The sequence below is a fragment of the Scyliorhinus torazame genome, chromosome 8 (assembly GCF_047496885.1).
Source record: "Scyliorhinus torazame isolate Kashiwa2021f chromosome 8, sScyTor2.1, whole genome shotgun sequence".
Classification (NCBI taxonomy): domain Eukaryota; kingdom Metazoa; phylum Chordata; class Chondrichthyes; order Carcharhiniformes; family Scyliorhinidae; genus Scyliorhinus; species Scyliorhinus torazame.
Genome location: NC_092714.1, coordinates 152,965,339 through 152,979,009, shown reverse-complemented (window position 1 = coordinate 152,979,009; position 13,671 = coordinate 152,965,339). Strand labels below are relative to the sequence as shown.

Here is a 13,671-nt window from a genome sequence, read left to right as displayed (position 1 = left end):
CAACCTCACTCCAAGACACACCGCCCAGAACCTCACTCCCCGACACACCGCCCAGAACCTCACTCCCAGACACACCGCCCAGAACCTCACTCCCAGACACACCGCCCAGAACCTCATTCCCAGACACACCGCTCAGGACCTCACTCCCCGACACACCGCCCAGAACCTCACTCCCCGACACACCGCCCAGAACCTCACTCCCCGACACACTGCTCAGAACCTCACTCCCAGACACACCGCCCAGAACCTCATTCCCAGACACACCGCTCAGGACCTCACTCCCCGACACACCGCCCAGAACCTCACTCCCAGACACACCGCCCAGAACCTCATTCCCAGACACACCGCTCAGGACCTCACTCCCCGACACACCGCCCAGAACCTCACTCCCCGACACACCGCCCACAACCTCACTCCCAGACACACCGCCCACAACCTCACTCCCAGACACACCGCTCAGAACCTCACTCCCAGACACACTGCCCAGAACCTCACTCCCAGACACACTGCCCAGAACCTCACTCCCCGACACAGCCCAGAACCTCACACCCAGGCACACCGCCCAGTACCTCACACCCAGGCACACCGCCCAGTACCTCACTCCCCGACACACCGCCCAGAACCTCACACCCAGGCACACCGCCCACAACCTCACTCCCCGACACACCGCCCAGAACCTCACACCCAGGCACACCGCCCAGAACCTCACTCCCCGACACACAGCCCGGAACCTCACTCCCAGACACACCGCCCAGAACCTCACACCCAGGCACACCGCCCACAACCTCACTCCCCGACACACCGCTTAGAACCTCACTCCCCGACACACCGCCCAGAACCTCACTCCCCGACACACCGCCCAGAACCTCACTCCCCGACACACCGCTTAGAACCTCACTCCCCGACACACCGCCCAGAACCTCACTCCCAGGCACACCGCCCACAACCTCACTCCCAGACACACCGCTCAGTACCTCACTCCCCGACACACAGCCCACAACCTCACTCCCAGACACACCGCTCAGAACCTCACTCCCAGACACACCGCTCAGAACCTCACTCCCCGACACACTGCCCACAACCTCACTCCCCGACACACCGCTTAGAACCTCACTCCCCGACACACCGCCCAGAACCTCACTCCCCGACACACCGCCCACAACCTCACTCCCAGACACACCGCTCAGAATCTCACTCCCAGACACACCGCCCAGAACCTCACTCCCAGACACACCGCCCACAACCTCACTCCCCGACACACCGCCCAGAACCTCACACCCAGGCACACCGCCCAGAACCTCACTCCCCGACACACAGCCCGGAACCTCACTCCCAGACACACCGCCCAGAACCTCACTCCCCGACACACCGCCCACAACCTCACTCCCAGGCACACCGCCCAGAACCTCACTCCCAGGCACACCGCCCACAACCTCACTCCCAGACACACCGCTCAGAACCTCACTCCCTGACACACCGCCCAGAACCTCACTCCCAGACACACCGCCCAGAACCTCATTCCCAGACACACCGCTCAGAACCTCACTCCCCGACACACCGTCCAGAACCTCACTCCCAGACACACCGCTCAGAACCTCACTCCCCGACACACCGCCCAAAACCTCACTCCCCGACACACCGCCCAGAACCTCACTCCCAGACACACCGCTCAGAACCTCACTCCCCGACACACCGCCCAGAACCTCACTCCCCGACACACCGCCCAGAACCTCACACCCAGACACACCGCCCAGGACCTCACTCCCAGACACACCGCTCAGAACCTCACTCCCCGACACACCGCCCAGAACCTCACTCCCCGACACACCGCCCAGAACCTCACTCCCCAACACACCGCCCAGAACCTCACTCCCCGACACACAGCTCAGAACCTCACTCCCAGACACACCGCCCAGAACCTCACTCCCAGACACACCGCCCAGAACCTCACACCCCGACACACCGCTTAGAACCTCACTCCCCGACACACCGCCCAGAACCTCACTCCCAGGCACACCGCCCACAACCTCACTCCCAGACACACCGCTCAGTACCTCACTCCCCGACACACAGCCCACAACCTCACTCCCAGACACACCGCTCAGAACCTCACTCCCAGACACACCGCTCAGAACCTCACTCCCCGACACACTGCCCAGAACCTCACTCCCAGACACACCGCTCAGAAACTCACTCCCGACACACCGCCCAGAACCTCACTCCCGACACACCGTCCAGAACCTCACTCCCCGACACACCGCCCACAACCTCACTCCAAGACACACCGCCCAGAACCTCACTCCCCGACACACCGCCCAGAACCTCACTCCCAGACACACCGCCCAGAACCTCACTCCCAGACACACCGCCCAGAACCTCATTCCCAGACACACCGCTCAGGACCTCACTCCCCGACACACCGCCCAGAACCTCACTCCCCGACACACCGCCCAGAACCTCACTCCCCGACACACTGCTCAGAACCTCACTCCCAGACACACCGCCCAGAACCTCATTCCCAGACACACCGCTCAGGACCTCACTCCCCGACACACCGCCCAGAACCTCACTCCCAGACACACCGCCCAGAACCTCATTCCCAGACACACCGCTCAGGACCTCACTCCCCGACACACCGCCCAGAACCTCACTCCCCGACACACCGCCCACAACCTCACTCCCAGACACACCGCCCACAACCTCACTCCCAGACACACCGCTCAGAACCTCACTCCCAGACACACTGCCCAGAACCTCACTCCCAGACACACTGCCCAGAACCTCACTCCCCGACACAGCCCAGAACCTCACACCCAGGCACACCGCCCAGTACCTCACACCCAGGCACACCGCCCAGTACCTCACTCCCCGACACACCGCCCAGAACCTCACACCCAGGCACACCGCCCACAACCTCACTCCCCGACACACCGCCCAGAACCTCACACCCAGGCACACCGCCCAGAACCTCACTCCCCGACACACAGCCCGGAACCTCACTCCCAGACACACCGCCCAGAACCTCACACCCAGGCACACCGCCCACAACCTCACTCCCCGACACACCGCTTAGAACCTCACTCCCCGACACACCGCCCAGAACCTCACTCCCCGACACACCGCCCAGAACCTCACTCCCCGACACACCGCTTAGAACCTCACTCCCCGACACACCGCCCAGAACCTCACTCCCAGGCACACCGCCCACAACCTCACTCCCAGACACACCGCTCAGTACCTCACTCCCCGACACACAGCCCACAACCTCACTCCCAGACACACCGCTCAGAACCTCACTCCCAGACACACCGCTCAGAACCTCACTCCCCGACACACTGCCCACAACCTCACTCCCCGACACACCGCTTAGAACCTCACTCCCCGACACACCGCCCAGAACCTCACTCCCCGACACACCGCCCACAACCTCACTCCCAGACACACCGCTCAGAATCTCACTCCCAGACACACCGCCCAGAACCTCACTCCCAGACACACCGCCCACAACCTCACTCCCCGACACACCGCCCAGAACCTCACACCCAGGCACACCGCCCAGAACCTCACTCCCCGACACACAGCCCGGAACCTCACTCCCAGACACACCGCCCAGAACCTCACACCCAGGCACACCGCCCACAACCTCACTCCCCGACACACCGCTTAGAACCTCACTCCCCGACACACCGCCCAGAACCTCACTCCCCGACACACCGCCCAGAACCTCACTCCCCGACACACCGCCCAGAACCTCACTCCCAGGCACACCGCCCACAACCTCACTCCCAGACACACCGCTCAGTACCTCACTCCCCGACACACAGCCCACAACCTCACTCCCAGGCACACCGCCCAGAACCTCACTCCCAGACACACCGCTCAGAACCTCACTCCCCGACACACTGCCCACAACCTCACTCCCCGACTCACCGCTTAGAACCTCACTCCCCGACACACCGCCCAGAACCTCACTCCCCGACACACCGCCCAGAACCTCACTCCCAGGCACACCGCCCACAACCTCACTCCCAGACACACCGCTCAGAATCTCACTCCCAGACACACCGCCCAGAACCTCACTCCCAGACACACCGCCCACAACCTCACTCCCCGACACACCGCCCAGAACCTCACTCCCCGACACACCGCCCAGAACCTCACTCCCAGACACACCGCTCAGAATCTCACTCCCCGACACACCGCCCACAACCTCACTCCCCGACACACCGCCCACAACCTCACTCCCAGACACACCGCCCACAACCTCACTCCCAGACACACCGCTCAGAACCTCACTCCCCGACACACCGCCCAGAACCTCACTCCCAGACACACCGCTCAGAACCTCACTCCCCGACACACTGCCCAGAACCTCAATCCCCGGCACACCGCTCAGAAACTCACTCCCAGGCACACCGCCCACAACCTCACTCCCCGACACACCGCCCACAACCTCACTCCCAGACACACCGCTCAGAACCTCACTCCCCGACACACTGCCCAGAACCTCACTCCCAGACACACCGCCCAGAACCTCATTCCCAGACACACCGCTCAGAACCTCACTCCCAGACACACTGCCCAGAACCTCACTCCCCGACACACTGCCCAGAACCTCACTCCCAGACACACCGCTCAGAACCTCAATCCCCGACAAACTGCCCAGAACCTCACTCCCACACACACCGCCCTTAACCTCACTCCCAGACACACCACCAGAACCTCACTCCCAGACACACTGTCCAGAACCTCACTCCCAGACACACCGCCCAGAACCTCACTCCCAGACACACCGCCCAGAACCTCACTCCCCGACACACCGCTCAGAACCTCACTCCCCGACACACCGCTCAGAACCTCACTCCCCGACACACAGCCCAGAACCTCACTCCCCGACACACCGCCCAGAACCTCACTCCCAGACATACCGCCCACAACCTCACTCCCAGACACACCACTCAGAACCTCACTCCCAGACACAGCGCTCAGAACCTCACTCCCCGGCACACCGCCCAGAACCTCACTCCCCAACACACAGCCCAGAACCTCACTCCCCGACACACCACTCAGAACCTCACTCCCAGACACACCGCTCAGAACCTCACTCCCCGGCACACCGCCCAGAACCTCACTCCCCGACACACCGCCCAGAACCTCACTCCCCGACACACCGCCCAGAACCTCACTCCCAGACACACCGCCCAGAACCTCACTCCCAGACACGCCGCCCAGAACCTCACTCCCAGACACGCCGCCCAGAACCTCACTCCCAGACACACCGCCCAGAACCTCATTCCCAGACACACCGCTCAGGACCTCACTCCCCGACACACCGCCCAGAACCTCACTCCCCGACACACTGCCCAGAACCTCACTCCCAGACACACCGCTCAGAACCTCACTCCCAGACACACCGCTCAGAACCTCACTCCCCGACACACCGCCCACAACCTCACTCCCAGACACACTGCCCACAACCTCACTCCCAGACACACCGCTCAGAACCTCACTCCCCGACACACCGCCCAGAACCTCACTCCCCGACACACCGCTCAGAACCTCACTCCCAGACACACAGCCCACAACCTCACTCCCAGACACACCGCTCAGAACCTCACTCCCCGACACACAGCCCACAACCTCACTCCCAGACACACCGCTCAGAACCTCACTCCCCGACACACTGCCCACAACCTCACTCCCCAACACACCGCTCAGAACCTCACTCCCCGACGCACTGCCCACAACCTCACTCCCAGGCACACCGCCCAGAACCTCACTCCCAGATACACCGCCGAGAACCTCACTCCCCGACATATTGCCCAGGATATCAGTCACTGATACACCGCCCCGTTTCTCAGCCACCCCCCAGTCCCCAACACACTGCCCAGAACCTCACCTCCCGACACCTTGCTCAGCATTATCGCACTACATTTAAATCCTCACATTCCCTTTTGCTGAACACTGTCACGCTCTGCTTTCTGCTGTTTTGCATTCACAGGGAATGAGTTTATCAGTGATTTGAACTGATAACATGACTGTGAGGAACTCTATTAAACTGAAAATAAGCTGGAAAATATTAAGTGAAAATCATTTAAAGCCTCAACATGCACAGCTAGAGTTAGCTGCTTAATTAGTTGGTTCAGGTGATAATTTGCGCTACCAGGTAATTTGGTCGTCATGACCTAGGATACACTGTATCTCTTCCCCATGGAACAATATCATTCACCTGCTAAGATTCCAGCAGGAAATTCTTCTGAACTGCTTAATATCACAGCTTCATTTCTTAACAAAGATAATAAATGGCACAATGCACAAGTTGACAACCTATTCTATTCAATCGAACAATGCCACCTGGATACCAGCCATTTTGAGGTCTACAAGAGCCACAGAAGCATTATTCCAATTTTCCACCCCTCAATCAGTCAAAGAACAAAGAACAAAGAAAAGTACAGCACAGAAACAGGCCCTTCGGCTCTCCAAGCCTGTGCCGACTGTGCTGCCCGTCTAAACTAAAATCTTCTACACTTCCTGGGTCCGTACCCCTCTATTCCCATCCTATTCATGCATTTGTCAAGATGCCCCTTAAATGTCACTATCGTCCCTGCTTCCACCCCCTCCTCCGGCAGCGAGTTCCAAGAACCCACTACCCTCTGTGTAAAAAAACTTGCCTCGTACATCTCCTCTAAACCTTGCCCCTCGCACCTTAAACCTATGCCCCCTAGTAATTGACCCCTCTACCCTGGAAAAAAGTCTCTGAATATGCACTCTGTCTATGCCCCTCATAATTTTGTAGACCTCTATCAGATCGCCCCTCAACCTCCGTCGTTCCTGTGAGAACAAAGCAAGTTTATTCAACCTCTCCTCATAGCTAATGCCCTCCATACCAGGCAACATCCTGGTAAATCTCTTCTGCACCCTCTCTATAGCCTCCACATCCTTCTGGGAGTGTGGCAACCAGAATTGAACACTATACTCCAAGTGTGGCCTAACTAAGGTTCTATACAGCTGCAACATGACTTGCCAATTCTTATACTCAATGCCCCGGCCAATGAAGGCAAGCATGCCGTATGCCTTCTTGACTACCTTCTCCACCTGTTACCCCTTTCAGTGACCTGTGGACCTGTACACCTAGATCTCTCTGACTGTCAATACTCTTGAGGGTTCTACCATTTGCTGTATATTCCCTACCTGCATTAGACCTTCCAAAATGCATTACCTCACATTTGTCCGGATTAAACTCCATCTGCCATTTCTCCGCCCAAGTCTCCAAACGATCTAAATCCTGCTGTATCCTCTGACAGTCCTCATCGCTATCTGCAATTCCACCAACCTTTGTGTCGTCCGCAAAGTTACTCGTCAGACCAGTTACATTTTCCTCCAAATCATTGATATATACTACGAACAGCAAAGGTCCCAGCACTGATCCCTGCGGAACACCACTAGTCACAGCCCTCCAATCAGAAAAGCAACCTTCCATTGCTACTCTCTGCCTTCTATGACCTAGCCAGTTCTGTATCCATCTTGCCAGCTCACCCCTGATCCCGTGTGACTTCACCTTTTGAAACAGTCTGCCATGAGGAACCTTGTCAAAGGCCTTACTGAAGTCCATACAGACAACAGCCACTGCTCTACCTGAATCAATCATCTTTGTGACCTCCTCGAAAAACCCTATCAAGTTAGTGAGACACGACCTCCCCTTCACAAAACCGTGCTGCCTCTCGCTAATATGTCCATTTGCTTCCAAATGGGAGTAGACCCTGTCTCGAAGAATTCTCTCCAGTAATTTCCCTACCACTGACGTAAGGCTCACCGGCCTGTAGTTCCCTGGATTATCCTTGCTACCCTTCTTAAACAGAGGAACAACATTGGCTATTCTCCAGTCCTTCAGGACATCACCTGAAGACAGTGAGGATACAAAGATTTCTGTCAAGGCCTCAGCAATTTCCTCTCTCGCTTCCTTCAGTATTCTGGGGTAGATTCCATCAGGCCCTGGGGACTTATCTACCTTAATATTTTTCAAGACGCCCAACATCTTGTCTTTTTGGATCTCAATGTGACCCAGGCTATCTACACACCTTTCTCCAGACTCAACATCCCCTTCTCTTTGGTGAATACTGATGCAAAGTATTCATTTAGTACCTCGCCCATTTCCTTTGGCTCCACACATAGATTCCCTTGCCTATCCTTCAGTGGGCCAACCCTTTCCCTAGCTACCCTCTTGCTATTTATGTACATGTAAAAAGCCTTGGGATTTTCCTTAACCCTATTTGCCAATTACTTTTTGTGACCCCCTATTAGCCCTCCTGACTCCTTGCTTAAGTTCCTTCCCACTTTCCTTATATTCCACACAGGTTCGTCTGTTCCCAGCCTTCTAGCCCTGACAAATGCCTCCTTTATCTTTTTGACGAGGCCTACAATATCTCTTGTTATCCTAGGTTCCCGAAATTTGACCTATTTATCCTTCTTCCGCACAGGAACATGCCGGTCCTGAATTCCTTTCAACTGACATTTGAAAGCCTCCCACATGTCAGATGTTGATTTACCCTCAAAGATCCGCCCCCAATCTAGGTTCTTCAGTTTCCGTCTAATATTGTTATAATTAGCCTTCCCCCAACTCATCCTAGGACCACTCTTATCCTTGTCCACCAGCACTTTAAAACTTACTGAATTGTGGTCACTGTTCCCGAAATGCACCCCTACTGAAACTTCTACCACCTGGCCGGGCTCATTCCCCAACACCAGGTCCAGTACAGCCCCTTCCCTAGTTGGACTATCTACATATTGTTTTAAGAAGCCCTCCTGGAAGCTCCTTACCAAGTCTGCCCCGTCCAAGCCCCAGCACTAAGTGAGTCTCAGTCAATATTGGGGAAGTTGAAGTCTCCCATCACAGCAACCCTGTTGCTTTTACTCCTTTCCAAAATCTGTCTACCTATATGCTCCTCTATCTCCCGCTGGCTGTTGGGAGGCCTGTAGTAAACCCCCAACATTGTGACTGTACCCTTCTTATTCCTGATCTCTACCCATATAGCCTCGCTGCCCTCTGAGGTGTCCTCCCGTAGTACAGCTGTGATATTCTCCCTAACCAGTAGCGCAACTCCGCCACCCCTTTTACATCCCCCTCTATCCCGCCTGAAACATCTAAATCCTGGAACGTTTAGCTGCCAATCCTGTCCTGCCCTCAACCAGGTCTCTGTAATGGCAACTACATCATAGTTCCAAGTACTAATCCAAGCTCTAAGTTCATCTGCCTTACCCGTAATACTTCTTTCATTAAAACATATGCACTTCAGGCCACCAGACACGCTGTTTTCAGCAATATCTCCCCGTCTACTCTTCCTCAGAGCCATACTATTCCCTAGTTCTCCCTCAATGTTATCACCTTCTGACCTATTGCTCCGGTACCCACCCCCTGTCATACTAGTTTAAACCCTCTAAGTTAATCTGCAGTGGATCTGGCCCTAACATCATGTGGATAAATCCAGCCACGGTTTTACTCCTCCCTATCTCTGTAACCTCTTCCAGGTGTACAACCTTCTGAGAGCTCTGTGCTCTTCATGTGTGCCCCATCCTCCCATGGCTCCACCATTGACACCAAGCCATCAGTCATGTAGCCCTTATGTGCTGAATTCCCCAACTAAATCTCTCCACTTCAGTGTCCTCCTTTAAGACCTTCTTAAAACCTGCTGTTCTGAATGTGATTTAAGTTACTCCCTCCTACCATATCCTCCTTTGACACAGTGTCCATTTCTATCTGATTAAAGCATGCTATTCCTGAGTTACATGTACTGTATCAATCCAAGCTGCTGCAAGAGGTGAACAGAAAACTGACCGATGTAAGTAAGACAAAAATTGTAGACCCGATTTTGGATCTACCCTGAAACATTATCCGTATGCTATAATGTTGGGCCATGAGTTATTTTAAAAAAATCTCTATTAATGTCCACACTGACTTTGGGGATGTGGATGCACTTTATGCTGATCAGATACCCGTGATATGTTGGCCGGATAAAATGAAGTAGGGAGGAGGTTCAGGTGGAGCATAAATCTCAGCACAAATCTTTTTGGCTGAAAGTTTCTCTGCTGTCAAGCTCAATGTAATTCCATGTAAAATATTGAAGAAAAATCTGTTCTTAATTTCTACAAAGATTCAAAACACACGACTTGTGAATAACACTAATAGAAAGTACTTAATAAATGTTCAATTACTATTTTGCCTCAGGGATTAGATTGGCTAGATCCACTGGAAGGGGCAGAGGCACAATCGACTAACTGTACCACCTTCAATACCTTAAATTATGATTGAATAGCAAAACATTAAAATCAAATATCATAAAATGTGCAGTCCAGAGTAGGAACATGGTTTACTTTCTTGAATGAGCCTGGGATTTCACAACTTCAAGAAGGGCTCTTGTCCCCAGTGAGTGGAAATAATTACTCAATTGCAAATGACATTTAAGGAGAAAAACAAACACTCGTAAATTACTTTACCTCTGAAGAATTGCCAGTGTTCCAAGGTTGACACGATGAATGCCATCCAAGACAACGAGCTTTCCTTCTAAGGCAGCAGTAACCAACGGTGCTGGTCGCCAAGCTGTGTCACCATTAGGAAGAGTGTATCTCTGCTGAACTAAATCCCTGGCAGTCATGTCCTATCATAGTGGGAAGAATCAGTGTCACAACATGTTGGTCAGTTTGAGTTTGGTAGATGGATCAGCATGGTCCACACTGGGCCAAGGGACTGCTCAAGAAGAAGAGGACACACCAGGATCTAATAATATTAGTAAACTGCACTGTAAATTCTATGATCTATGAATGGATTAAGCTTCTAACTGGTCCCAAGGCACCATGGAACACATCATTATGAATCATGAGGGCAAAGTCTTGGACATTTTTCAGATGGATTAATTAACCACCACTTCTCTGAATAATACGCATCTATCACCAGAAGACATAGGAGCAGAATTAGCCCACTCGGCCCATCGGCTCCACCATCCAATCATGGCTGATAGTTTTCTCACACATGAGAGGAACTTGGTCAAGTTTGACGAAGCAACACAAATGCAAAATTTCCCCTTAAGAGTGTACAATGTGACACATATTGACCTTGGCTCCCCCTTGTAGATGCTTATTTAATTTTTAACAAAATAATTAAAGGTGACAGGGTTGAGCGAATGGTTCGGGGACATTGTAGTCAGGGAAGCTTGTTTGCTATTGAAAGGTTGTCTGTGCATTAAAGGATGAGATCATCCCCAGGGTAGTTAATCCATCTAGTTCATTAACTCAATTTTCATACACTTTATAAACAATGCTAATTAATACTAATTTAGATGAGAACAAAGCCTTAATTGAGGAACTTCCACAAACAGAATGTCAAAAAATGCTTATTGGCAGGAGTGAAATATAAACAACAATAACATTTACTTTACCAGACACTGTAATGGAAACCAAGGGATTCCTATCTTCCAGATGGTAGCAGTGAGGAATACAATTGGCTGGCTATTGCTACCTGCTGCTGAGCCACCAAGCTGTCCCCGATTTTCTTGCCACACAACACAAATAACCACCTTGATGTCCTGAACTCTCTTCACTGAGCATAACATTAAAAGCAATGCTAAAGCCATCCTTTCTGGGCAACTCATGTTCCTTGCAGCTGTGTGGCCCTGAGATGAACTCAATTGCCCAATGTACTGAATGATGAGGCATAGAGCTTGAAGGTCCCTTTATGCAATCATGTGGAACTTGTGGACAGCCCAGGATCAAGTACTGAGTATTGAGCAACAACATGGATAATTGCAGAATCTACTGCTGGGGATCAGCAATGGAATTGGAGTGCATTTTATATATTCATTCAAACCCAACAAGGCAACTTGCATCAGATTGTGGAGATTCATCTTTGCTGAGAACAATGCCTTTGCTACATAAGCTAGTGGAAACATAAAGTAAAAAGGAATATTCATTTATATTATGTTTCCCTCTCTGAGAATGTCCCAAAGTGCTTTACAGTCAATTAAATACTTCTTTGAAGTGTACTCGCTGTTGTAATGTAAAAATTGTAACAACCAATATGCACCCAGCAAAATCCCATGATCATAAATATGATAACAACTGGAAAATCTGTTTTTATGTTGGTTGAGAAGTAAATATTGATAAGTACGCTGATCAGGAAAAATAGGGGTGACCTGAAAATATCAAGGAAATCGATTAAATTGAAAGGTTTTCTGCTGGTTATAACTTTTCCACAACTATTGGAATATATAATCTGCTTAATGCAGGGGCAGTTTGGCTCTGCTAATAGAACTAGTGCTTTTTATATGTTGATGAGCTTAGCAACACTGCAAACAGATGTTTACCTAAGGCAAGAGGTTGGTTCAGTTAAGGGAAGATCAAAAGGGAAAAACTGTACATCAGGAAATGATTAAACCTGTGCAAAAGTAGTTGCTTTAGCCCTCAGCCATAGTAGGAATAGACAATTGATTTCCAGCAAGCCATTGTCTTGCGAACAATGCCACTTGTTTGTTGTACCTCAGAAGCAAACAGCAAGGAGTTAATACTGCCTGGTGTGGTAAATGTGACTGGATTTTTCTGTAGTTTTAAAAGATCAATAAGATGTTGGGGAATGCTCGGGGAGCATTCACTCTGAAGGTGGTAAAATAAAGGTGTTTGGAACTGGGTAAAGTTTGAGGTAGTGTGGGTAGCCATCACCTTAGTCAAGAGTACTTCTAGTTTATTTTATTGCCCAATAAAAAAATATTTTATTGAAAATCATCACAAAACATCTGGGATGCTCTTCTCTCGATTTCAAACCTCTCCTCACATTATATCAAATTGTAAAACACAGTTGAAGACCATTGTGTATTCAGTTTAACAATTGATCTGATACACAGTACTTTTCACAATGCAGGATTCCCTCAATTATATGAATCTGAAAGCGGAGTAACTTTAACCAAAGAGCAGAAAGCCTGTGTCCTCAATCTCCCAAACACGTACGGAATTACCATCGCCCTAAAAAGTCAACTTCCTTAACATCCAATCTTTGCTACTTGATAATCACCCGTACATTGATAATTAATCAATGTGATCCATCTGAATTTGACCCAGTAAGTGAAACTCCAGATAATAAAATTAATAATAATCTTTATTATCACAAGTAGGCTTATATGAACATTGCAATGAAGTTACTGTGAAAATCCCTTTGTCGCAACACTCCGGCGGCGCCAACTCCACTTGGGAGCACAGATGCTTCTGGTATATTCTCACCTGCTCTTACACTCTGCTGTTCAGATTCAGAATACTGCATTCACATTACAAAATGGATCCAAAACAGGAGGCCATTGTTTCTTGCAGCAAGACGATATCTCTTAGTTCGACAATTGTTTTCTCTTCAGCTACTGATCCAATTCCCTTATGAAAGCCACAACTGCATCTGTCTCCACCACAGTCTCAGGTAGTGCATCCGAGATCCCATCGATTTTCTTCGTAAAGTTGTTTTTCCGCATGTTCTTCTTCTGCTACTGACTATAAATTGCTATCCTCCGCTTCGTGTCTCTTCCACCATGGAAAATTTTGAAAACCATTGTCAAATCCCCTCTCAAACTACTCAGCTCTGAAGGGAACAGACCCAGCTTCTCCAACCTATCCACATTATTGAAGTTCCTCATCTCTGGTTCC

At 51.3% G+C, this 13,671-nt stretch overlaps 1 protein-coding gene and 1 long non-coding RNA gene across 2 annotated transcripts in view; one reads left to right on the top strand and one right to left on the bottom strand.

Moving 5' to 3' along the window:
- The window catches only part of vwa8 (von Willebrand factor A domain containing 8), a 625,928-nt gene that overhangs the window by 396,964 nt on the left and 215,293 nt on the right, over positions 1–13,671 (bottom strand). The window contains exon 13 of the mRNA XM_072514383.1: positions 10,492–10,652. Coding sequence (XP_072370484.1) covers positions 10,492–10,652 — 161 coding nt within the window. The remainder of the gene's footprint in view (positions 1–10,491; positions 10,653–13,671) is intronic.
- The window catches only part of LOC140428199 (uncharacterized), a 124,759-nt gene that overhangs the window by 17,576 nt on the left and 93,512 nt on the right, over positions 1–13,671 (top strand). The gene's annotated exons all lie outside the window — the stretch shown is intronic.